This window comes from Falco punctatus (genome assembly GCF_963210335.1).
Source record: "Falco punctatus genome assembly, chromosome: 19".
NCBI lineage: Eukaryota > Metazoa > Chordata > Aves > Falconiformes > Falconidae > Falco > Falco punctatus.
The window spans coordinates 3,003,773-3,029,775 of NC_137599.1; the positions used below are offsets into that span (position 1 = coordinate 3,003,773).

Genomic DNA, 26,003 nt, shown 5'->3' on the forward strand with positions numbered 1-26,003 from the left:
GGAATTTCTTCTGCAAGGGTAGGTGCATAGATGTTAGATGATTAGATAATTGGCAGTAAAAATATTAAAAGTAAGTTATAGTTTTGGAAAGAAGGACAGGAGCAAGAGGTATCAGTAGCCCTCAGAGCTGCTACGATGGTGCAGAGCAGCAAGCTCCAGCACAGACAGACTGCTCCTCCAAGTAAATTGTACCTAACCTAAGCCTCCCCAGTGTTGCTGTAAGGCCAGAGGTCAGACAATGGCCTGTAAATCACTCTATAAAAGCCAGGAAGCATGCACTCAGCAGAAACATTTTTGAGATGAACTTGGGAGGCTCTTGGAGGAGCTATGAGAAGCATGGCTCCTGTATTGGGAGTATGCTTTAATTTGGGCTGTTAGTTTAGTATCCTGAATAGACAGCTCTAAGAAAGAATTCTCACAGCCTGCAAGAGGTGTAAAACTAGCAGAGCAATCAGCTAGGTGTAAGGGACAGCTAGCAATATAGAGACAAGTATGATGTGATGCTTCAAGGGTTTTAAAAATTAAGTAGGCAATTTTGCAATAGGAGGGAGACGGGGGTGTCCTTGCAAACTTAATCAACACTGCCTTTTTTACATGTCAGCTCAGGGGCATCAGTGCATGCTTATATATAAAGTAATCCTTCACACAGATTAGCCAGTCCCTCAGACCCCCCTAGAGACACTGGTCAGAAAAAAATTCTCTTCATAGATTTTTTTCTTTTTAAATACTAATCACATTGGCTGAGAGCCTGGCGTAAGGCAATGCAGTGAATCTCTGACACAGATCTGCCTAGGACTCAAGCATTCAGGATTCCCGTTCCCACGGTCTCCCACTCAATCTGTGTTTCTCAACCTGCTCCAGTGGGTGATGCCTTCCTCAGAGTGAAAAAACAAAACTCATTACTGTAAAACTGAGAGAGAAAAATTCACAGCAGTGATACTCCTGTCTGGTTCCCTTTGTTTGTGTTTAAGCAGATGAGTTAAGAAATGCAAGGGATAAAGACTGTATTAGTGAACAGGTGTCATGTAAGAGGCTCTCTGAATTATTGTCATGTCAAATACCCCATGTAGTACGTTTCAGCAATTCAGCCCACAGGGGGCCTGCATACCCGGACCCCACACTTAATTTAGCATCAGCAGAAGTGAGAAGCCCTATAAGGGGTACAGCACTGGGGAGCACCTACCCAAGATGAGCAGGTACCCAGGGCATAAAGGAAGGAAACGTGGCTATAATTAAAACAAAGAGAGAAAGTTCAATCTCTACATTTTAGGGCATTTGCACCCTTATCACTGTGAGCAGTCCCTCTACTGTGGGACCTGTAGGCAACCCTTAAACTTAGTAACTTAGTTTGGGAATCTTTTCTCTTGGATATCTTTTTTTTTTCCTCTCAGTCTACCACTGGGTTTTGTAAAATCACATCCTAAATATACATAATTTGCCAGTCTTCTTTGTAAAACATATGCCTGTCCATACTGAGACATGAGAAATGCTCTGAGTGGAAATACATAGAAGAGACCAGGTATTGTACAGCTACCAGACAGCAAGGCATGGTTATCATCAGTAAAACTAACCTGTGAATTTATTCTTCTGTGAGACCATGTGCATGTGATTTGGTTCATACTGCAGCTTTATGAATTTATTTTACAGTACAGATAATTACTGACACAAAGTAGGGATATCTTCTTACTCAGCTTTTATCCACTTGTTATCCAGTGTGTACCCAAGCAGGTAGCACTGGGGTTGTGTTCATTTTGGATAATTAATTGTACATGATCTGACTTCTTCACTCAGGGGAGTTTGGCACTGGGAGCTGAAAATTTCCATCTTTAAATTCCATGATAAAGAAGGTTCATAATGTATTTTAGTAACTCCTTAGGAAGAATATTTTTTTTAGAGGCTTTCTGGGGAATAGTCAGCTCCTCAAACCCACCCTCTCTTTCCCTGAAAGAAGTTAAAAGCAGAAATGAGTAGGGCTTTTGACTGTGAGTTTTCCTATTGCAGGGACCACCAGAGCATTCTTCAAAGTTTTGCCCAGTTAATCTTAAATGTGAATGTGTTGCTGCAAGCTTTTGGGTTATCTGCATAATCTGACATGTTACTGTGTATTCCACAGGTGGGGCTTGATATTTGTAACTGATTCAAACAAAAATGTCCACTAAAGGAAATTTCTCCCAGACATGGCTTTCTAGTTGCATCAGAGAGAAGCAAAGATTTATTAGCATTTGGGGGTGGGTTGGGTGTTTTTTTCTTTTTTTTTTTCCCTTTTTTTTCCCCCTTACAGAATACCAATCACAGTAGAGATTAACTCAGGTAACAGTGATTAGGAACAGAAATTCAGATGGAAGAAGCAGGTAGGCCATCCAGAGAGTTCTGATGAGCCCCCTGGAGTGAACAGTGTTGAGTAACTTAACAACTGTTTGCTCTTGCTCTTCACAGAGGCGTGATCAGACATGATCAGTATCGTCTTGCTTGGTCTAAAGCCCACTGGTAGGATCCTGCAGTGGAAGATGCTGGTTTTGCCAATCACTCCTCAGACTTTCTAAAACTTCCTGTTGAAAGATGAAGGGAAGCAAGAATTTATTTGAAGAAATGTTATTTCATTCAGCATTCTTAATCTTTTTCTTATTTCATAATTATAGATTTTGCGGTTCATGGGCTAGATCTTTTCCCCAGCATTCTGGAAAGATTAGAACAGTGTTAGACTTTACATTTGTACAAGCATGGGTGTTTGCAGCTTTATCATCCTAAATACATGGACCTGCTTGTATTCTCAACTGTGTAAGTGTAAAACACTCTTTAAATTTAGACACTGTAGCAGTATAAATCAAATACAGACAAACTTAGAATCCGTATTTATGTGCGTATGGATATTTACAACAAATTTTTGTAAGTTAAAGGTGGATGGCGCATACTATATTTCGATTTTGCCTACAAAGCATTAGTATACGTAGGAGTGTTGCAAGTCAGGTAGGTTGTTTTATCAAAGGAATACATTTTTATGGAGGAGTTGGCAAAGACTATTAATTTTTAGAAACTAGGATCTCATCAACACCAAACCTTACCAAAAAATCTTACTCATTACACAAAAGCCTTCTGAATTCGCTGCCTTTGTTTTCAGCAGCAAGAGAGTCTGTGTAGTATTCTTAACTTTCTATATTGACGGCTTCCAGCCTTTCAGTCTACAGCCAATACTTTCGTGACCAAATGTTAGTCTGTGATGGAAAACAGCATGTTTGTGAGACAGGCTACATCTTTACCTAGAAGGAGTAAGTGGAAGCCCCAAAGCAGGATCATTTTCCATCTTTTTTTTTAAAAAAAAAGATCACAAGTGGGTGAGAACCTTTCTAAAAAAGTATAACTTCCTGTTCATTTTCAACATTTTCAGGCATTTGTCTGAGATGCTGTCAGGACCTGGAGACTTACCCAATCTCATCGTTTTTATGGCCTCAGACACTTCCTCCATTGTTGCTCCTCTCTCCAATGTTTTATTCCCCTCCAGGCAGAGCTTCATGTTTTCAGCACCTCCTGGAACCACAGCCGTGAAATCAGGCATGGAGAAGACCTTCTGATCGTTCTCCTTCTTTTGCTACTTCAAGATTTTGCAGCTAATACCCCTTGTATTTTAAATGGCTTGGATGTTCCATCCCTGCTTTAACCATTTCTCCCCTTAATACCAGTTACATTTCTAACATTTGGCTTCGTTCCAAAACTACTGACTTCTCTAGTTCCCTGCATGCTTTGCACTGGGCATTGTTTTTCCCTTTTCCCCTTCATTTCCTCTTTCTGCATGCCCTGATACAACTTTTCGTAATGTCCTCTTCATTCTAATCACTTGTGAAACTACTACCACCTTGGTAAGTTACTGGATAAGAACAAATGTCAAAGTGGACCTAAAACGTGAAAAAAATAGTAAAAATGTCTCCAGATTTCCAAATAAGGAAGGAAGCTGTCATATCCTTTCCTGCTATTCAGAGAGAGAAGTGAGTGGGAGGATGTACTCTTTTATTCCAGTTTTTACCTGGGCTTTCACAAGACTTGCCAGACTGGGAAGATGAAGAGCGGGAGAGGCAGGATTTGCCCCCTCCTCCTCCGCCGCCACTGCTACCTCCTCCACCTGAAGTTTTACCACAGGCTCCACCTCCTATTTTTCCTCCACTCTCGCCTCCTCCACCTCCAGAAGAGGAAGTTCTTCCGTAGGATCCTCCAGTTTTTCCTCCACTGCTTCCTCCACCTGAGGACCAGCTACTTCCTCCTCCACTACTTCCTTTTCCAGAACACCAGCTAGTTCCTCCATGACCTCCTCCTCCCGAAGATCCACCGCTACCTCCTCCCTGTGAGAAGCTGTGAGGAAAGGGAATGTATATGTAAGATTTATAGCAATATGACTGGTGTCTGGTATCCTATCAGCTAGATCAAGGCCACTTTCTGACTCTCTCTGACCTCCTTGTATGACTGAGAAAATACTACAGTGTGAAACATGTTATAGAGAACTGGTTTTAAACTATTGTAATTAAGGGCAAATTAACTGGTCTGCACAGAAGACAAAGAAAGGTAATGGATGGCTTTAGGAGTCTTTCAGAATATGTACTTTGAGTATTTATGAAAGGCAGTTATTTTCTTTCTTACCTTTCATTTTCATATCTAACTGTACTTCCTGATTGTACTTAGGAGAAGAAATGGCAAATTACAGTTCTAAATAGTTTTGTAAACATTTTGTCCAGTTCATACTAAGTATAGAATAATAAAGCTTTGTACCCTGCCAGCTAAGATTTAGATTCTATGTGAATTCTTGTGATTATAGTAAATATATTGATGATTAATCAGTTCCAGTAGTTCCTAATATAAATGTTGCTACTTTCATCTTCATCTGTTTGCAAAGATGGCATGTTAATGAATCTGAATGTACGTACCTAATATCATGCTGCCCTTCCTCAAGCAGTGCCCGGTACTGAGCAATCTCCTGTTCCAGGCGGGTCTTGATGCCCAGGAGCATCTTGTACTCTTCATTCTGGCTCTCCATCTCGCAGCGGATGCTGGCCAGCTCCTCCTCCAAGGGGCCGATCATACCCTGGATCTGCTGCAGCTGCATGTTGTAACGACGTTCTGTGTCTTCCAAGTTGGATTGCAAAGACTGTAGCTAAGAATGAAAGGAAAAACAGAGATATAGAAAAAATACATATAGGAATGTGGCACGTTATGGGAATGTGGCAGGATTAGATCATTCTTACACCCAAAATAAGAAAAATCTTACATGGGTGTCGGATGTGCCAAGCATCTCCATTAAATGGAGTGCTAGCTATAGCTGATCTGCTGCCATTCCAGAACTTATGTGCTCTTTGCATATCAGAGGATCAGAAGCAATTGTTGCCTACCATGCTGATTTGCGACTGCAGTTCAATCTCCAGGCTCTGATAGTCACGTCTCAGTGCAGAGATCTGTTGGTTGCTTGATTCCACTTCCTGGCCACTTGACTGGACTTGTTGACTCACTTCCTCAATCTGAAAAATTAATATACAGAATTGGAGGTTTTGAGTTTTACTTACAATGCCAACATGGTAATTTATCATGGAAGCATCAGGCAGCACAGGTTGAAGAAAGGCCACTTGTCCATCTGTAGTATGGAGGCTGTTGAAACTTGCTTGTATGGCTCTGCCAGTGCAGTTCAAGCCCACTTGTGATTTTCTTTATTTTAATCAAAGAGATTCTACCATTATGTCCTGAAAGCAATGGATGTTGTCATTCAAAGTGCCATTCATCTACAGGAAGGTGTTACCAGAAGTTGGTATCATTTTTCTTTTGTAATGTGAAAATTCAAATTGTAATCATTTACCTTGCTTTCATACCACCTTTCAACCTCTTCACGGTTTTTCTGAATAATATGTTCATATTCTTGTCTCATATCATTCAGTTTTTTCAGCAGATCCTCTCCAGGAGCAGCATTCACCTCCACATTCACATCACCACTGGACTGTGTTTGCAGTGATTTCATTTCCTGCAGAGGAAACCCAGCCCCAAGGCAAAGAAACAAAAATGGTGCAATTACTTAGTGAAAAAGTTCTGGAGTCAGTTAGTGTGCTCTGACATCATAAACCATCCTGGATCCTTTCAACAACATATATATGTGTGTTGTGGGGGGTTTCTTGTTGCAGTTATTTGGCCTTGACTTCCCAGTCATTGCTTGTTGAGAGGGCCCGTGCTGAGCGGTGCTCTGGAGCAGCCTGGGCCTGGCAGCCTGTCTCAGGAGGCCCCTGGCCAAGCTGCTGCACCTTAGGAGAGCAGGGAAGACTATTTAGTGCAGAGGATGTTCCCTGCAAAACCTCCCCCCATTTCAGATACTGTAAGTGTTCTGGTTTTCCTCCGCAGTTTGCATTTCAAGCCAGCTCTTACCTCCTCATGGTTCTTCTTGAGGTCAATCATCTCCTCCTTTAGAGACTCAAATTGCATTTCCAGGTCAGACCTGTTCAGAGTCAGGTTATCCAATAAGGGTCGCAAGCTATTAATGTCGGCTTCCACGTTCTGACGGAGACCGTACTCCGTCTCGTACCTGTGCCAAGGACAGTGCAGAACGGTCAGCCCTGGCCCTGGCTTCTCAGTCCTTTTCCTACTGACTTTATTTGTGGAAAAGTTGACATATTCCAGTATCTCGGTGTCTGCTTTTGTGTCTATACTTTGTAGCACATAGCAACTCTCAACCAGCAGAATGATGAAATCAGCAGCCAGTACTTTAATATTAATACTTTAATATTCAAATGTATTATGTGGTCTTTTTCGTTGTCTCTTCTTACTGTAGACTTTATGCAGGTTTCATCTGTCTGTTTCACCTGACTTTCAGTGAGAGAAAATCCCAAATTTTATTTCCTTAAAAATAAGGTTTTTTTTAAACTTTGCACAACAATAGGGAGTATTCCCATTGAAGATCATTATAGAAATAATGAAGAATTTTGAAGTCTTATAAATTATTTCAGTTTCACTGCCATGGAACCAGGACAAACCCTAGTCTCTGTGGACTGATATTTGTTTATGGAATGAATTTATGAAACTAAGTTGAGGAAAGCAGGAGAAAGGAAGTCAGTGCCTGGAAAAGAGGAATATGTATTTACTTTATCCTGAAGTCTTCTGCAGTCATCCTTGTGTTATCCAGGTCCAAAAGTACCTTGTTGGTTTCCACAGCTGCAGTCACCAGCTAGAAGAGAACACAATATGCTAATTTTCCCGTTGAATCTCTCAGGTATGCAAAAGGGACAGAAATACGAATGCAATCTTTGTTATAATTCCCAGATGTTTGAGGGGAACGGTGTTTCCTACATACAGAGGCCTGCAATGGTCTTCTACAGTGCAAAACAAAGAGGTACCTGTGTGAAAATAAGACCAGAACCGTAAAAACTGCTTTGTGAGTCCTAAGAGTCCTTTCAGGAGGCTTGGTGTCACCACCATTGCTGTGTCTCACCTCCCATGCCCATGGGCCTTGAGCTGTACCTAAATGTCAGGCACTGCACATCCCAGAGGGTAATTGTTACCATTTTTCCTATGCTTTAAAATCCACTACAGGCATTCTGAGAGGCTTCACTTGCTGCCAACAAACAGTCTGTGGGGTGTACTATGGGGTGTGTGCATTGTTCCTTCACCTCTGGTTGAAGATAGTTGGATGCATGCACAGAAGGCAGAATTTCAAGTGCAAGAGGCATTTGCAGAAAGACAGTGAGTTGAGAAGTATCCGTGCTGGGTGCCTCAAACATTTTACTCAATCGCAAGAAGTCTGTCAATGCTTAAACTTCTCTGACAAAGAATATCCTACCTGATTTTGAAGGTCTTCAATTTTTCCATAGTAGTGGCTGTAGTCCTTTGTACCAGTGGGACCTTGCTTCTGGTACCACTCCCTGATTAACTGTTCAAGCTGAGCATTTTCCATTTCCAAATTTCTGACCACATCCAGGTAAGAAGCCAGTCGTTCATTAAGGCTCTGCATGGTCAGCTTTTCATCGTTGGAGAGAATTCCCACATTCCCTCCATGAAAGCCACCACTGCCAAAGCTGCCACCACTGAAACCAGCACCTCCTCCACCAAAGCTTCCTCCATAACCACCACCAAACCCACCCCCACCAGATCCAAAGCCTGCTCCCATGCTGCCACAGCCCAGTCCCCCTCCATAGCCACCACCGCTCATTCCCCCTCTATAATAACCACCACTCATTCCTCCTCCACAGCTACCGCTGCTCATTCCTCCTCCATAACTACTGCGCCTGATCTTTCCATAACTGCCACCGCCAGCTCCCCCTCCCCAGCTGCTCCTGGAACTTCCTCCACCACAACTGCTGCCAGAAATCCTGCCACCACCGCTTGTCCTAGAAGTGATTCTGCTCGAGGAGGCAGAGGAATACTTACTGCCTCCTCCACCACCACCACCACTGCCACCACTGCCACCACTGCTCCCTCGCAGGCAGCTTTTCGAGGTCTGCTTGGAGCCACAGCTCATAATGGCAGTAGCAAATGACTCAGGTTAAAAGTCAAAGCTGGTCTCACAGTTGTTCTGGAATCATAGCTCCGAATTCCACCCTGCCTGGTCTGCATTTATACCTGAGATAGTGGGTGGCACCGTCAAAGGGAGTAACTTCTTTCCATGTGCATTTGCAAGCCATAGTTTTTCTGCCAAGGGTAATTTGCCAAAGAGAGATGTTTGACAGTGTCAGGAAGCTTAACCCATACTCAAAGTGTTCATGACCATTTGTTTATTGATACAAAACATGTAATTTCTGTTGGGTGGCTCTGAATTAGGTAGATCTTTTCTGCGATCTAGTCCACTGACTTACAGTCATCTGAATTAAACTCATCCCACTCACCTCATCCTGTTCACATCTGTTTCAGCACAACAATAAACTTTCATAGTATGGGACAGTAGTGAACATTGTTGAATCTCTCTTTTAATTTTTATTTTAAATTTTTTTAATTTAAATTTTTTAAATAAAAATTTTAATTTTAATTTTTAAGTCATTCCTCATGCTCTTTCCCCTTTCAGATATTTGTCAAGAATCCCAGCTGATTTTTTTATACTTAAGTGATATTCTAATAAGCTGTAGTTTATCATTATCTTATGCTGTATGCTCCTTATTTTTAGTCCTTTATTGCTTTATGCCTTTTGAAAACATCGCAGGATGTATTTTGTGGTTTCACTGAACTGCTCTGACATCTTTGTAATTTCTCATAAAAACTAAGTGAACGTTGGCGAATAACATACCTGTCAGCAATTTATTCCAAACATGCATCTACAATTATGTTTTATAAATAACAATTTAATTATGAAAAATTATATGACACCAACTGGATAATGGCTCTGTGTAAGACTGTCAGGAAAGGAAGTGTGACAGGTTGTTGCAGGGAATAACTCTCCGTGTGCTCGGCCCAAATGAAGTTGCAGGATGGCTGAGAGACCTGGGGAAAGCATCCTGGCTCTGGGCTAGTCTCATGAGATATCTGTGGATATGAGAGAGAATTTTCTCTCTCACTCCTGAAGGCATTTCAAAATGTCAGTCAGGATGTTTTCCTTACTCACTGCAAATAGAAACATACTTATTCAGAGGAGAGGGAGAAAAGTTAAGTGCCTGGTTTCAGGGTTAAGTCAGGAAGTTGTACATCAAAATAACATTTTCCCTTCAGTTTTGTTTTCCATTCATGGACACAGCATGATGCAAAGTAGGAAATATTTGCTATCTTACATCTTCTTTTAAGATTGTATCTTTTTCAAATACATAGCAGTAGATGGCTCGGCTGAGCATCTGCCTCCTGAGCTCTTACAGCAACTTGTTTCAAATATTTGAAATTTCTTTCCTGACTGCCTCTCACGTCTGTTCTTTCCCAGGCACATATCTTTAGAAAAATGCAGTCTGTTAGCTTTCTATCATTCTTTGTACGTGGCACTAGCTGTGTGACATCCAACTTCCTGTATCGATTTGGTATACTGTTTTCTTGCTCAGCCTCTGTGGTGGTGGTTGTTGCTAATTTAGAGGTTTGTTTGTTATGGTTTACAGCAAGTGTTTGTGGAAACATCTTTTTATAAATGCCCCTCCCAGAACACCCTCACCCACACAGTAGGACACACCTAAAGTTTCATCGTCTACTCAACTTCATTTCTGAAATGGCCAAGGAAGCAAGGCCTTCTCTGGCTGGTAGAAATTTAAATGCTTCACTACAAAACTTAGTGGAGTCTATGTCATAATATGAGCTTGTTCCACTGAGAAATCTTTTTCTCTTGAAGTGCATGAAATTCTCTGCTGTACTAACAGCTACTTTGGCTTGTGAAACTATTGGGTTACATTCTGTGTAACTGTTGGCTTCCAGTTGCTGACACCCATGTTATGAGGACATGAATTCATTTCTACGTGCTTCTCTGTAATTCTGCAGAAGGGTAAGGATTTGGTAGCTTTTTTTTTCTGGAAAGATGTTTATTGCATCCTTTGATGCAATGATGAATGAGTCATTCCTTTCAAGTGAGCTAAGCTTCATGTCTTCTGTTCACAAAAAGAACATGTTTGGATAGTTTGAATATCAAAGTTCACACAAAAAAGACAGTTGTGTGCAACATACCTCACAGCTTCATGTTTAATACATGAAAGGAAGATTTAATGCCATTTTCCTCCTAGAATTCATGCAGGCAACATACCTCAAAGAGTGAAGATTAGTTCCTTAAAACTGAAGAAGCCTAATAGATGCAATAGATGTCTGGAAATGACAGGCTGGGATCAGAGATAGAAGTTATGGAACAAATGGTTCCTGAAAGGAATGTGTTATTTCAGTTTGCTGTAAGATGGAAGCTGTTTTATGAGAGAATAGTTTTCTCTGCAGTTATGTGTCTCGTAGGATTGTCCAGGCATTTGCAAGTAAACTGAGCTAACTAGATGATCTTAGATAATGTTTCCAGCAAAACCCAAAGGTAATGCTGCAAAAGAAAACCTGAAGGGCTGGGAAAACCTTAACATAAGAGAGATTTCAATGAACTGCAAGGAACCCCAATAGTAACCTGCGAAATGGGACAGTGAAACATTACGAAATCTTGGGCTGTTGCTGCTTATTGCAGCATCAAGCTGCTGCTCCACAAACACACCAAGGCACATCCACCCTTTGGTGTGCCGTTTGCTATCACACCCTGCAGTGCAGGGAGCGCAGCACAAGGAGCCGTGAAGGTTTCCTCTGGCATTGCCCGGACTCAGAACTGCCTGGCACCACTCTGATGCGATGCTCATGGATCAGCTGAGCACCTGAACTCACTTTCCCCTACTTGCCCGTCCCAGCAGGCTTAACAGCACTGGAAACAGGCACTGATACATCTTCTGACCACACTGAGGACAGATCTCAGCTATGGGCAGATGAATAAAGCTGAGAAAACTCCAGCTGCTGCAATGAGCAGGGGCTGAAGGGAGCTATGGCTGTGCTTAGGGAAAGGCTGAACAGTGTGACAAGGCAGGAGTCTTCATTTATCACCAGTGAAGGTCTCTTACAGACTCTGTGTTGTGCATCCTTGGCCCTGGCTGCCTGCAGGTATTCGGGTGCAGCCTCAGGTGTGTTTGGTGTGAGTATTAAAAAGGTCTTTTCAATTCTTTTCTGCTTGAGAGACCTCTGAAAGGCTGCTCCAGAGAAGCTGCAATCACCTCTGCCTCTCACACTGGTAGGAAAAAAAAAAAAAAAAAGTGTGAATTGAACAGGAAAGTGAGATTTAAAACATGGGACTGGTTTTGAAACATATTTTTTTTTTTTTTTTTTGCACCGGGCATAAGTAATGGAGAGACCATATGGGTCACTGTGTACCCTCAAAGCTGAGAGTTTGATGGCATTCAGGAAAACCTACCCTTGCGCATTAAATGATGTGCTTCGGGTCAGAGGCAAAATAGGAGGGGGTGGAGGAGAAGGAGGGAGGTGCCTCGGGGGCGGATGGCACCATACTTGTTTGCAATGAGGCCTCTTCCCTTTTCCTGTGATGAAATTGTTACGAGCTCCTGCCCAGAGGAGGACGGTGGACTATTTAAGCCCGAAAGGCTCAGCCAGTGTGGGCATGAATTCAGCCAGTGCCCTGAAGTGGCAGAATTACCATGTGCTCCACAGCAACACGGATGTGTGTTGGCTGAAAGCAGGGGCTGGGCGAGAATGAAGTCTTCTCCCTTTAGGGTGTGTGTGGCAGCAGTGAGGGGCAAAGCTGAAATAGCCTCCGTGGCGGGTTGGGGTGATAGCAGCGTGTGTGGGAAGAGCACATACAAGCTCCTCTCAGCTCCCATGGCACCACCTTTCCTGCTCTGCATTCACAGCCTACTTTGGACTGATGTGTTTGGGAGAAACCGCTGAGGCCACTGAGCACATTTGTGGGGGTACAACTGGACTGTTACCCACCCTTTTCAGTGCTTCCGCAGTGATGAATCCTCTTCCATCCTTCCTACTTTGGTCAAGTCTTGTCAGGAAAATTCAATTTGCTTATGTTGCTACACAGAGAAAAACTGTGGAAGATCTATCTGGGGAATATGACTCATTCTTGTAATTATACATTATAAACAAACTTCCATTATATAATCATCAAGCAATTTTACTAACACCAGATAATCCCATAGAACAATATTTTTCCATAGTAAAGAAGAAATCCAGTCCCTGAAGTATGAGTGTGTTGGATGCGGAACACTGTTATGGTTCTGAGGATGCACACTGCTCTTCCTCCCATTGAGGTTCAGCTGCTGAACAGCATGAAAGTGTTCTCCTCTCCACTAAAATGTAAATGATGAGGGTTTTTTCTTACCTCAATAAAAATCTAGATATTTGAAACCTGAAAAATCTGAGAAAATTTGATTCAGATTTGTTGAAACGTATTAGGGCTCAATCATGTTTATTATTTTAATAGTGGATTAACTGAGGGTTCTAAACAAAAAGTAATTCCCACCTAACGATTCCCAGTTGTTTACTCTGTAACAAGGGCACAATGTGCTTTGGAATCCTTTTCTCCCACCAGCTCAGCTGTTGATGCCTGGCAGCAGTTCCATCCAGAGATATTTGGGGTTGAAAATACTGTCAGTTCCAACTAATTCCAGTGAAAAGTATGATTTTCTCTAAATGCATTTTTGTAATCAGAAATCGTTCTGTCAAAAAACTGTGCCTTATTCTTCTCCTAGTAGTGGGACCCTCAACAGGTGGACTTGTTCCCACAGCAGTTTATACAACTGTCATGAACCACCGGTGCCCAGGGGGAACATCTTCAAATATATGTAGCATTACTTAGTGGAACAGTATGCAGGATGTATTGTTCATTCTTTTTCTTTCTTCCTGTGTATATTTATGGCCACATCTAATAAAAAAAAAGCAGGCTGGTTTTAGAGCTCAGTGAAGTTCTGTGAAAACCATCTGTGTATGTTCATTCCCTGCATGTGAAAAACATACTTAGGTTTTTTTTAAAAGTGAAGGTTTTTAAAATACCTGTTTTGAAGTGAGAGAGTAAGCCCCCACCCCACCTCTCCTGCACTTTTCTGCAAGACCGGGTGTAGGTCTTGGCATGTACCCACACCCCAAGATGTGTGGTCATGGGGAATATCCCTGGAATGTACCCTCATCACCTCTGATGGTCCTAATGCAGCAGATTCACCCGCCTGTCAGTTAAAACTGGACTGCAGCACTGGGAGGTGATCTGCTGCCCTCCAGGTAAGGGTAGTTAGAAGTATCCAGTCCAGCAAACATCTCTCTTTCAGGAAAAAAATAATTCTTGCATACATTATAGTTGATCTGTTACTCATTTGTTATTGCAGAGACTAGTACTGATGAAACATTAAAGGGCACCTTCAAAAGATCCACCACCCAATGGAACGATGGTGATTATGATAGGAACAGTAATTAGGTGAGTCAGAGCTGTTAAGAGGCTTTTAGAGTACAAACCCTTTGGTTGGGAACTTCTTAATTTTGGGTCTAAACAGCCCCTTGCACAGCTGACTCTGGGGTCTCAGCTAATGCTACTTCATTGGTGACACCTTCATCAGCAAAGGGTCATTATAACACAATTACAACCCCTATGGAGAGCCTGGGTTTCACTGTACTCCTGCCTAACATGATGCAAAATATTCCAGTGCCATTTGAAAAACATAAACAGGTATGATTAACAAATTGGTGCAGGGAGTTTCAGCCTGGCATCCATTCTGTGCACTTACACACAGGAGCCCACAGCTGGGGTCTTCAAAGAGGCAGGGAGGAGGCCCGCGTCATCTCCTGCAATAGTCACACACACAGAATCAGGTCACATCAACCTCACTACGAATGTGACCATTAAATACGGATGAGTGAGCTGGAGCAAGATGCCAGGGCTGATAACTTGTTCTGTGTTTTCAGCTCGCAGGATCTCCCCAGCACATACCGCAGGCTCTACTTCATCTATTTAGCCAAATGTTTCTGTTCAAAGAAGGTTAGCCAAGCGATCAGAGCAGAGTTTGCCACACGCCTCTCCCCTGGGCACCCTTTGGCAGGCTCGGTGAGAGCCGAGTGCCCTCTTGAGAGCAGGCGGCAGCAGCTGGCACAGGCCGGCTGTGCCCATCTCCTCCTGCATCTCCAAACGTCCCCTGTAGTGAAATGCAAAATGCGTCTGAATCCCTTGGCAGCATGGGTGCAGGGATCGGCGGTGGCAGGAGGGGACACTTCCCCACCCCACTGCGGTGCAGGTGTCCCTGGACAGTCCTGAAATTACTGTATAATATGTATCATTACATTTTATATAATAGTATTTTAATTTCTTAGTGTTGTACTCTTGTTGTACACTCTAACAGCAACTTCCATTTAGCCGCGGAGAGCATTAGCCAAACTTCTCGGCATCTCCTGGCCTTTTAGCCAAATGTAAGTCCCACTTCCAGCAGAGTAGCAGACCTGTCTCACGTCCCGCAGGAATGCTCCAGAACAGGAGAGGGCTGTGCCAGCCCAGGCACTTGGGAGCAGGAGGCTGGCAGGTCGGTTTGCTTCGGATCTGCTAGTTAAGGAGAGCTGACACCTTATGGAGAGATCGGGAAATTGCCAGGGTGTCTGCTCTGCCGGTATTTACCGAGCACTTTCTCCCATTTCCTTGTTCTTCAGCACAAACAGCATTTGCATGTAGTGAAAATTTATTATTCCAGCTGCTCTCAAGTTTTTATCTGAAATCAAATACAGTGCTCGTAAAAAACTTTTGCTTGAGTCTTGGTACAAACTGGATAGACTACCAGTTTTGCCCAGTGTTCTCAGGCAAACCTTCAATTTCTCTTTCCTCTGAACAAAGCAAAACAAAACAAAAACAAAAACAAACAAAACAAAACAAAACAAAAAAACCCAAACCAAACCAAAACAAAACAGAACAAACCCAAACCAAAACAAACCAAAAGAAAAGAAAAAAAGAAGCAAAACCAACCCCAGCATAAATATTTTCACAAGCTCTTCAGGTTGATATTTTATTCTGTGGTGGGAAGAGGGAAATGCCAGTGCTAACAGCAGTATAAAGTGAAAACTCAGATGCTAAATTCACAGGATTTTAGTTTTGGTGAGAAATCGTTTCTCACTTCAGGGAGGATTTGACTGATGCTGTTTAGCCAAAATCCTCCGCTGGGAGGAGCGAGCAGCAGTTGGGGTGGCCCATCTGCAGAACTGGGGTGTTTTGTACAAGGGTTTGTACAACCGTGGCTGCTGCCCAGGAGAAATCACAGTCTGGGAAGAGCAAGGTGGCAAACCTGGCACAATAGCAGGTGTGTGTGCTGCTGGCTTTAACCTCTTCCTCCCCAGGGACACATCAGCCAGAAACATGGTGTTGGCCCTTTGCTGGCATTTCTTTTCCAGACACCGGGAGCCAGCGGTGCCTCTGGGCTCTGACTGCTCCACGTCCCCACGGCTCCTCATAGCCTTCCTGCCAGGGGTCAGTCATGTTGCTTCTTTGCCTCAAAGCCAAAATACCATATCTTCCCTTTGGCCCCGTCCCTGCTTATTGCAGCACATAAAGTGACCATGAGCAGAGGCAGAAATTCTGCTCTTCCAGGTGTGTGGCATATTCAGGAGTGGGATTTGGGGAAATGCGCTTGCTTTTATGCTTCAAATATTTTCTCTTAATTTCTCAGCAAAGGACTCCAAAATACTTGACATGTATTTAGGTGTGAGAAATGGTTGTGCCATGATATATGGCTGTAAGAAGGACTTTCAGACCATCTGCTTTTTCCATCCTGTGGGTGTCTCTGCACAGCTACAGATGTGCAACCACACCTTGGCTGTCTCAAGAGGAGATTCATGATAAAATTTGAATGCTGTCATCTCAGCACCTGCTCTCAGCTCTGCTTACAGTCACCCGAGGGAAGAGCCACCTGCGTTGCACGGTCCCCCTCCCCGGACACAGGAAAGATGTGATTTGTCTGACACCGAAGAGATGGGATTTGCTCTGCAAGGGAAGCAGGCTCACTCAGACATGCTTGCATTACAGAAGTCCAGAAGACAGGTGAGGTCAGAAGACACCTCCCGCTCCCCAGATGACTGCAATGCAGACCTGTTAAGACATGTATGACTGACATCATACTCCCCAGCAGCCAACACAGCTCACAGATGTGTCACATCTGGAAAGCAGCTTGAAATGATCACCAGGGGTGGCTGCTGAGCTGATAACTGTGTATGTCTATACACCATCCTGAACTGGATTTGTCATGGAAATGTGTGTCACTGGTCTCTCTGTTCTCCTTTCATTGATGAGCTCCAGCTCCACTTACCTCCTCCTTTGTTGTTCTGCAATGAATTTAAGCACAATGCTCTGTGGGAAGCACACAGGCATCTGCCTGAACTGGCTGTTCATGTAGATCATGGAGGATGTCATGCAGGAACGGGCAACGTGTGCTACGGGCTTTGACAGGAAGGAGGTGGACAAGACCTGCAAGGCCAGCGAGGCGATTCTCTGGCTCCCACTGGCAAAGCAGCTTTGTTCCCAGTGGAGCAGGATCCTGACCAGTTCAGGTGACCCTTGTGCGTGGCTTTCCAGCTTTTCCTGCTGGGGCTGTGGCAGAGGCTGGCCAGCCCGGCTGAGGTTGTGGTTTGCCCCTGCGTCAGCGACTGGTTTGCTAAAGGAACTCAGTTTCCAGACACAGATTTCTTGATTGCATCAGGCAGAAGCAAAGTTTTATTAGAGAAATGTTTTCACCAGCAGGTACATTAGTGATCCTGACTAACTCAAGTAATTTCTAGAGATTACAGCATTACAGAACAGAATAGCAGAACAGAGAAAAAGGGGGCTCCCGAGAGCCCCTTTAGGTACATAGCAAAGCATCACTGAGTTACTTCTACTATCTCTGCATAGAGGCGTGCAGTGAACATTGAGTGTTCTTGTTTTGTCTGTGGGTTTCTCTGTACGTCATCTTCTAGTCCATTCCTCCTTAATCACAAATTCTTCTGCAGGTCACTGGAGAAAAAATATAGCAGCATTATTTGATTGGAACAGAGATAAAATCCTTCAAATAACAAAAATTTGGTCTGTGTAGTGCCCTTATTTTAAGAATACACTCTGTTAAGCAAAAACAGTTGGCAGACAGCTCAGGAAACTCCAGAAATCCCCTAAATACTTGTGTTTTAATGGGAATTTGCAATTGTCAAGTTACAGACTTATTCTTCTTTTCACTCCTTACAGACTCTTTTGCTAAGCTTTGTTTGGCTGTCGTCTTCACTTCTACTTCCAGATCTCTTCTCTATGCCTCATTTCCTGAACTTTCTCCTTAGTTCTACTGCTCCCCCTTGTCTCTCCTTTGCTTTCTCCAACGCTGTACTCAGTCAGAGCTCTCTTTAAACATATTAGTGACACAGCCAATTTTGCACTTCAGGTGGATCCATTGTAACAGATCACACCAGTAGCTTAGTACCTCTCTGCAAAGATACCAATAACATGTCCTAGGAGAGCGTGTTGTCTCAGGGCCTTATTAGAAAGGAACAAACTGAAAAAAAGTTTTCCTTGGGTGAAAACACAGCTCTTACCTTGTATATCTCCAGTCTTGCAGGGTGGGACTTGGGGCTGGCAATGGGAAGATGAAGTTGTAGTATAGGTGTGGCTTGTCCTAATGACTCCTCCTCCTACACCGGTTCCGACGCCGATTCCTCCTCCATGACTAGTGGGATAAATTTGTGAGAGAAATAGGGAATTTTAGAACTTCACATGACACTAACTGACTACATGACACAAAGACTCAAACTATGCCTTTCATAGGGACTAGAGTATTTGTCATTGCCTTCTTTTTTCAGAGTTGCTTTGCATTTGTGCTCCCCTTTAGCATGTAAATGCAATGCAGAGCGTTGCAATCAATTCCTGTTTTGACAGTTCTTGTCCATCTTTCTATAGAACAGAGATTGTTAGGAGTGCTGACATAATACAAGTAGTTACAATGTTGTAACTAGCAGTTAATAGATTTAGTTTCTCTGCTTTGCAGATCCTAAGGAGTGACATTTAGTTCAGATTTCAATGTTCATCACAGTAAAGTTGCTCGTGAGGCAATTTCTTCATCTCAAAGAAAGCATTAAGATGGACCAAAGAGTATGTTGGATTCCCAAGCTGCAATACAGATCCTTGGTATTTTCATGTATTCTCTAGTGTATTTAGAGATGTACATACATAAGGTCCTGCTGTCCTCCTTCCAACAAGCACCGGTAGGTCTGAATCTCCTGCTCCAAACGGCACTTGACGTCCAGTAAGGTCTTGTATTCTTGGTTCTGGCACTCTATTTCCGCTCTTATTTCAGCCAATTGCTGCTCGACGCATGTGATCTGGTTCTGTAGCTCACCGAGGAGGGTGTTGTACTGGCACTCAGTCTCAGCCAGAGAGGATTCCAAATTATTTCTCTGATAAACAAGACAACCAAAGAAGTGACATTCATATAAGTGTCACTCTGGGTTTTATTATTTCCAATCCAAAAAGGAAAGAGCTATTGACCACCACCATGCTGATTGGTAGGTCTGGCTGTTCATGCTAAGAAATCCAGCAGTAACCGTGTCAGAGCTGTAAGCTCACCACCCACCTGGCTGAGCTGAGCTTGGAGATCGATTTCCAGGGCTTGCAATTGGCGTCTCAGTTCAGTAACCTGGTTGTTGCACGTCTCTACCTCCTGACCGCTTGTAATAACCTCCCGATTCACCTCCTCAATCTGAAAATCACCAATCGAGAATGAAGAGCCTCAGAGAATATCTGTATAAATTGGACTTGCTTTTACAGAAACAGTACACAGTGAATAGCTGGCAAGGAGAAAAGTGAACAGGGTGAGTTCTCTGTGCACTGGGCGTTAACCGCCAGCTTCAACTGTTTGCTGTTTTACAAATCGCATTAACCTCATGGCTATTAAGTCTCTTTAATCCAAATGTGGAACATCTCAGTTCCAGCAACACACCAGAAGGCCTTGTGGCAAATGCTGCTGTTCCAGATGGGACATAACAAACTGGTCAGACAGGCTGTGGAACACAAGGTATAATGAGCACTGATCTCAGGCTTCACTATAAGGGAAGAACTGCTTATTTTCTCCATGCCTGTTTTCTGAAATGCTCCTGTGCCCTGAAATGTGCATGTCAGTTGGTTTCACAGCAGGAGTGTGTTGCTTACCTTGCACTCATACCAATCCTCAACTTCCTTGCGGTTGCGCGCTATCAGTGTTTCATACTGGCATCTCAAATCCTCCAAGATTTGCCTGAGATCTGGTCCAGGGCAGGCATTGACCTCCACGCTCACGTCTCCAGTTGATTGTTTTCTCAGGCAGTTCATCTCCTGGAAATACAACCCAGATCAGATGCGTACTGTCTTTTGAAAGACAGCATAGAAGAGCAGAGCTCGGTGGCTGAGAACAGCACTCCCTGCAAGGGTTGCTTCCTGGCTATGGTGGTAAAAAGCACTGGAAGATGGTGCAAGTGTTTTCCCCAACGAATCTGCTGGGTAATTTCTCTTCCACTGGAACTAGCGGCACTTTCACCCCACTCTGGCACTCCCAGAGCCAGCATAGCCCCGAGAGCAGCAGCCGCCTCTCTGCCAAGGCTCCCGTGCCACCCACGAGGCAGAAAGGTCTGAACCGCAGGAGTGTTTGATGGGAAAGCTGTGCCAGGAAAATGGTGAGTCTTTACTTCTAAATTTAGAGCACATTCACGTAGGCAGTTTTATGTCAGGGCCGTGGTGCTGCTAGGGAAATGGCAGGACCCTACCTCCTCGTGGTTCTTCTTCAGGCAGCAGAGCTCCTCCCGCAGCGACTCCAGCTGTGCCTCCAGGTCAGACCTGCACAGAGTCAGCTGATCCAGGACTTGGCGTAAACCATTAATGTCAGCCTCCACGCTCTGGCGCAGGGCCAGCTCTGTCTCGTACCTGGTTGTACAAGAAAGCAGAAATTCAGAACGGTTAACATCTCACACGCGCTCCGTTTGTGCAAAGATCTCCTTTCCCAACTACCTGCTCTAAACTGTATTTTGTTGTCTAAGCTGAACGCACTGTGCATTGGATTTCTGCACTGCGCTGTCTGTTTTGTGAAAACTTTTCTTCCTCACCCATTTTTTTCCCTGCTTCCGATCACTGTATGTTTGATATCACTGTATGTTTGGTATCACTTATTCAGCTGCGTTTCTGTTTTGCTGATCCCAGTCCGCACCGGTCTGTGATGGAAGTGTGCCAGCTATACCACTAAGGACCGCTCCCTGCAATGTGGGTCCCCAGCCCGCACCAACAAACACTGTTGCCAAATGTTTTACCCAAGAATACTAATTAAGGGAGTGCTGGTGACCAAGAGCAAAATGCCTTTCATCACTCCATCCTCTCCTAAGGCAGTGGTGTAGTAAGACTTGTCTGAAGTCTCTGTAATTAGTGCACTGAGACTTCACAAGTAAGATGTAAAGGAGCAGGGAGGAGGTGATGGGGTTCAGCTACACAGAGGGGCACTCACTTCACACGGAAGTCGTCAGCAGCCATCCTGCTATTATCAATGTCGAGAATGATCTTGTTGTTATCAATGGTTGCACAGACAATCTGGAAAAGAGCAGACCATGAGACATGCCTCATTTCTCTCAGCTCTAGGTCTCTCTAGATTGCAGTTAGGTAGTAACTCTTCATCATTTCCTTTTTCTGTTACTTAAGTAATATTGTTCCTTGAGCAGAGCAGTTGCAGGAGATAGTTTTGCCTCCTTAACTCACAGTCAGTAAAGAAAAGAGGTCAACTGTGCAGAGGCTGGGAGTTAAGGAGTTGTGAGATGGGACTTTTCAGTTTCAGGATCTGAAGGCAAGTTCCAAAGATGCTTCACAAAGAAGTGAACCTAAAGAAACTTCCTTAAGATATTAAATCTCAACTGATATTCAAGCTGGTGTGTTCCAGGCTTCAAGCTTGAGGATCTCCAGGGAAAATGGTTGGAAGGTATCTTTAAGCCTTAAGATCAGCCATAATTTTCATTGCAGATATATTAGTATCAAGCTGTTTGTGCCACTGTGGCAAACGATTTCAAATACTCAGCTTTTCTCTCCTAGAATTTATAATGTTTCACTTGACACAGCGTTTGATATGTATGTTTTGCCCTTGTCCTATAGTTCTCTTTGCTTTGCTTTTCCTGCTGGGCTGACACCACTACATTTCCTCAGAGCACACTTGGTAATATTAATAATTGTATAGTCAAAACAGAGTGCAACAAAGCACCCTTTTCCCTTTTTTGGGGGTATGATCCCACCTGTGTCACCTTGCAGCATGCACCTGTGATATGCACCCACACTCAACAATGTCGTAGGGGAACTTGCCAAAAGTTATGTTTGCAAAGACATTTAGCAGCACCAAAGTTACATCTAACAATTGCAGTAGCTTCTAAATACAAATTCAGAAATAAGCTTTCAATAAGGGAGGAACAACTGAAAAAGGGCATTACCTGATTCTGAAGATCTTCAATTTCTTTGTAATAGCAGCTGTAGTCCCGGGGCTCGCAGGAGAGGCCCTGTGTAGCATACCACTCTCTGATTCTGCATTCCAGTTCAGCATTTTCCTTCTCCAAGCACTTCACCTTGTCCAGATAGGAAGCCAGGCGGTCATTGAGATTTTGCATGGTGACCTTCTCATCGCAGGATGAAAGCAAACAGTCGCCACCAAGACCACCAACAACCACACCACCTCCAAGGCCAAAACCAAGGCCATTGCCATAGCAGTTGCCACCTCCATAGCTCCCACCAGCCAAGCTACCAACACTCAGACCCCCTCCATAATTCACTCCACCGCAGTAACTCCTTCCAGAAAAACCTCTGCCACTGCCTATCGTATAGGAAGAAATCCGTGCTCCACCACCACCACCAATGATACAGCTGCCACCACTGCTCCTGCCTTTGCTAGACACAGTAATAGTCTCCTTAATGTTGCAACTCATGGCGACAGCAGTTGGAAATGCAAGCAGAAGCCCAAAGCAAGATGCACAGCTTGATATTAAATCAGACTGCGAGTTGTCCGTTGTGGCGAAACTCTATTTATACCTTCCACAGTGGGTGTCACCACTGTTTCTTCTTCCCATAAGGCTGGCTACTCTAGCCATTGGTGCCAAGAATAATTTCTCAAAGGGAAGTTTCCTTTCAAGAATCCTGGTAGACAAGGAAGATACTTTACATGTCTCTTGCTAATTTCAAAAATACATTAGCAATAATGTTTTATGAATCATCAGCTTTTTGTTTATGATGCAAACTTTACAACATTAAGCCAGGAAAAACACTGTCCTAAATTATATACCAGGAAGAAATCATTAAAGGTTATTGCATCAAAGAGCTCTTTATCTCTCATTAATTTATTTTCATTTTATTTTGAGTTGAATAAGCAGTTTTCATGTAAGGTGCTGATGTTGGAATATGTAAGATGAAAAAGAAAGAATAAGTACGAAGTTTGACTCTCAACTGATGTATGAGGAATGATGTAAGAACTCTGTGGAAAGATCAGAGACACAGAGATTAATCTTTAAGTCTCTCCACTGGCAAAATGACAAATGCAGAACACACTTCTACAAGACAACTGAGACCGTGGAGTGATCTCTTAATGGACGTGGGTGAAAGGGGTTTCATATATGATCATGGCTCTCCAGTAATTCACAAAGGATTTGTTTCTTTATGTGGAAAGCATAAAGTAAGGTAAAAGTACTTTAAATATTTCCTGTTGTTCAGTGAAAGATATTTCTGCAGTTTTCATCATTGTGGATAGGGTGGGTGTTTTGAAACAGCGAACAGGAGTGGAAACATCCTATGGCCATCCTGTGGCCAGTTTCTCTGTCCATATGTGCTGCATTCTAATGAGAGGTTTGGGACTACTGTCCTAGGAAATGCAAAGACAGACTTGCTGCTTCATCTGGCAGAGCAATCATTGCCCCATCCAGTTCTACGCTGGCTTGGAGAAGATGGGTTGAGTACAAACTACAGGTTATTCTCTGTCACTAATATCACCAAATCTTAACTAGGCAGAGAAAATAAAAGTAAGAATCCTTTCACTCTTCTGACATCAAAATTCAGACTAAGCTCGTTTTCATGAGATGTTTTGCTAAGACTCAAAAGCAATGGCCTTCTCTCTAGAGAGAAACTGTTTCTACTGGCCATTGAGCAAGAGAGCTTTCTGAAATGAACCCGTCACTGTAAGAAATTCTCCAAGCCTGCTTCACCAGGGAACAAATTAGTTCAAACTCTTGCTCAAATCCTCACTCTGTGTCAGGATTGTGGATTGGAATAGCTATTATTATGGCAAGTAAATAATTCCATTTACTGAAGGACTGAATTATCCCAATATTCATGGGCTTGCCCATCATTCTATTGTTTTTAGTCTCCTTATTTCTTTTGAAAGGATGCCTCCCTTTATCTCTGCATCCTTGGATGTTAGTTATCCAGTACAACGAAAGCCAGCAGCATTCCGGTGATATCTCCAGCAAGCTGGAGACAGAGATGTGGAGAGACTTGCTCAAAGTGATTTGCTCAAAGACAAAGAGCACGCCTCTGGTGAAGCGTGGAGCTGAGCCTAGGTCTCCCGTATCAGACTGCAGTGCCTGAATGTCAGCCTGCCCTTCCTTCCAAGTCGTGCTTCACTCAGTCCCTAAATACAAAGGAACAGAGCTCAGAATAGGTAAAAACTGTAATAAAGTTATTGTGTATAGGAAGGAATACCTGGATTTCATTACTAGGACTGGAGAACATAATTGGAGTCAGGGTGTGGTGGTAAGAATGAACCGAAACTGATGTAATATTGCATTGCTTGAAGCTTTGCCTGTCCTGTGTATGATTCTTGAGAAGTTTCCCAATAGCTGTCTGCAGCAAGCATCTTTTCTGAGTGAGCACACATTCCTTCCTCTGCTCCACAGTTATCATTTGAGCACATCAGAATAATGCAGGCAGAAACATGGAATGACTTACTCCTTTGTGGGAGTGGAGGATGTCTACATGCCTATTGTGGTAATTATTGCAGAGAGCAGAGAGGATGGCTCCTGCTCTTCTGAGATATGTTGGTTCCCCGTGGGCCTGTAGCTTTATCCATTAGACCCACCTTGTTCTGCTGTGGACTTTCAAGCAGGCAACCCAGATCCTCACACGGCACAGACTTGCCCTCTTTCTCGCTATTTTTCCTTTTTGTCTTCAGGAAATGGTGCACAAGTTAAGCTAAGATAAAATTACATAATTGTTCTGAAGACCTTAAAAAACAAATTAAACTTTCCCTCCTGTTTTCATTCAGTTATTTGAACTCATAAGCTTCCTGGGTCTGTCTCATTAGCACAAATACAGAAATCTCATGGAAATGTAGTTTCCAGCTCAATGTTTGCAGCTCCATAATTTGCAGCTCTTTAATATATGGGTTGTTTCCAGGGTGTATTCTGCTGGGGAACTGTTTATCACAAGCCACCTTCTCATGAGCTGCTTTCCAGACGCATCCCAACTTGTAGGTCCACAAACAACATCACAGTGTTTTAGGAGGTGAGTCTGTGCAGCCCTGGGGGCTTTCCAGAGGCATATTCATAAAGTCTGGGTTATTAGAGTCCTTCTGGTCATGTCATTAGGTTTCTTTAACCTCTCAGGAATTTAGGACAGCTCCTTTGTGAAAGTGCATGCTTTGCACCTGCTGGACCTGGTGGGAAGGGTGGGAAGGCTTTTGATATGGATACAGGGAACGAGGTGGAGCAGCTAGATGTCAGTAGCAGTTCGCAAGAGAAGAAAACTAGCCCAGACCTGGTGGGAATCAGCTGGGGCTCCCAGAAGAAAGTGGCAAGCTTTTATTTATTGTAGGTAGCCTAGAGTTTCCAGAAAACTGAAAACTGGAAGAGTATCACTACAGTGTCTTTATTTCTAGAAATGAGAGTGTGAGGACTTGTAGATTGGGAAGGATTGAGGCCAGAAAGGGCAGCACTGGGTGGTCCTACTGTCTGTCTTTGCGCTGAGCAAGGCAGGAGAAGACAGTGCGAAAGGAAAAGGAAAAGATTTGCTTTCTGACTTCTCAGCCAGAGCTCTGAGAACAACCGGGATATACACAGAGGAGTCAATGGAACTTTGCCATTATAATCAGCCAATGGAACTTTGCCATTATAACCATGATAAGTATCTCTTTTGATCTCTTGTGAAGCACTGGCCCTACACGTCTACTGAGAGATATCTGCATCGAGTCTAGGACTTTCTGTAGGGTTGGAACTAATTTTTAAGACTTGATTTATTAAAAGCATCTACCTGTGGACACTCCTGAGACATTATTGCAGTTGTTCCAGTGATGCATTTTCTTATTTTGCTCTAGCCCCTGGATACTATTGAGTTTAGTGTCTTGTAGATTAAATAAAAGAAATACCACTGAGACATCTTCTCTCCATGGTCTTTTACAACAGGAGAAGGGCACCTTTCATCTCCTCCCTGATACATTAATGACTGAGCTTCTTCAGACACTTGCTGCCTACGGGCCTTGGGGATGCTGCTTTCCTGGAAGGTTTCAGGTTATGTTAAGTCTACCTCTGCAGTAACTGAGAAATTGCTATCTATATAAAAGAACTGATGCTAGAAAAGTGTGCCACACTGTATGTATATATGG

General features: G+C 43.4%; 2 protein-coding genes and 1 long non-coding RNA gene across 3 annotated transcripts in view; 1 reads left to right on the top strand and 2 right to left on the bottom strand.

The window, feature by feature from the left end:
* The window catches only part of LOC308055377, a 110,673-nt gene extending 106,710 nt beyond the window's left edge, over positions 1 to 3,963 (top strand). Inside the window, exon 3 of the long non-coding RNA XR_013924519.1 lies at positions 3,500 to 3,963. This is a non-coding gene — a long non-coding RNA (uncharacterized lncRNA). The remainder of the gene's footprint in view (positions 1 to 3,499) is intronic.
* Positions 3,293 to 17,838, bottom strand: LOC308055362 (keratin, type I cytoskeletal 13-like). The gene is made up of 8 exons (XM_080369245.1): positions 7,796 to 17,838; positions 7,101 to 7,183; positions 6,388 to 6,544; positions 5,831 to 5,992; positions 5,373 to 5,498; positions 4,911 to 5,137; positions 4,019 to 4,341; positions 3,293 to 3,525 (listed from the first exon to the last, which is right to left on the bottom strand). The coding sequence occupies exons 1-8, from the start codon at positions 8,471 to 8,473 to the stop codon at positions 3,323 to 3,325; spliced, it is 1,959 nt and encodes a 652-aa protein (XP_080225371.1). The 5' UTR covers positions 8,474 to 17,838; the 3' UTR covers positions 3,293 to 3,322.
* On the bottom strand, positions 17,303 to 22,366 carry LOC308055365 (keratin, type I cytoskeletal 19-like). The gene is made up of 8 exons (XM_080369248.1): positions 21,856 to 22,366; positions 20,892 to 20,974; positions 20,164 to 20,320; positions 19,574 to 19,735; positions 18,999 to 19,124; positions 18,596 to 18,822; positions 17,965 to 18,095; positions 17,303 to 17,398 (listed from the first exon to the last, which is right to left on the bottom strand). The coding sequence occupies exons 1-8, from the start codon at positions 22,342 to 22,344 to the stop codon at positions 17,373 to 17,375; spliced, it is 1,401 nt and encodes a 466-aa protein (XP_080225374.1). The 5' UTR covers positions 22,345 to 22,366; the 3' UTR covers positions 17,303 to 17,372.
* Positions 22,367 to 26,003: the final 3,637 nt, after the last annotated feature.

What these genes read in the sequence shown, in the direction of transcription:
- LOC308055362 (XM_080369245.1), bottom strand. Translation starts at nt 8,473, where the DNA reads ATGAGCTGTGGCTCCAAGCAGACCTCGAAAAGCTGCCTGCGAGGGAGC. An exon ending in TTGAAGACCTTCAAAATCAG is followed by an intron (nt 7,184 to 7,795) that starts GTAGGATATTCT and finishes GTTCTCTTCTAG; the next exon opens with CTGGTGACTGCAGCTGTGGA. An exon ending in TCAAGAAGAACCATGAGGAG is followed by an intron (nt 5,993 to 6,387) that starts GTAAGAGCTGGC and finishes TTTCCTCTGCAG; the next exon opens with GAAATGAAATCACTGCAAAC.
- LOC308055365 (XM_080369248.1), bottom strand. Translation starts at nt 22,344, where the DNA reads ATGAGTTGCAACATTAAGGAGACTATTACTGTGTCTAGCAAAGGCAGG. An exon ending in AGGATTGGTATGAGTGCAAG is followed by an intron (nt 19,125 to 19,573) that starts GTAAGCAACACA and finishes GGTGATTTTCAG; the next exon opens with ATTGAGGAGGTGAATCGGGA. An exon ending in GGAGGACAGCAGGACCTTAT is followed by an intron (nt 18,096 to 18,595) that starts GTATGTACATCT and finishes TTATCCCACTAG; the next exon opens with TCATGGAGGAGGAATCGGCG.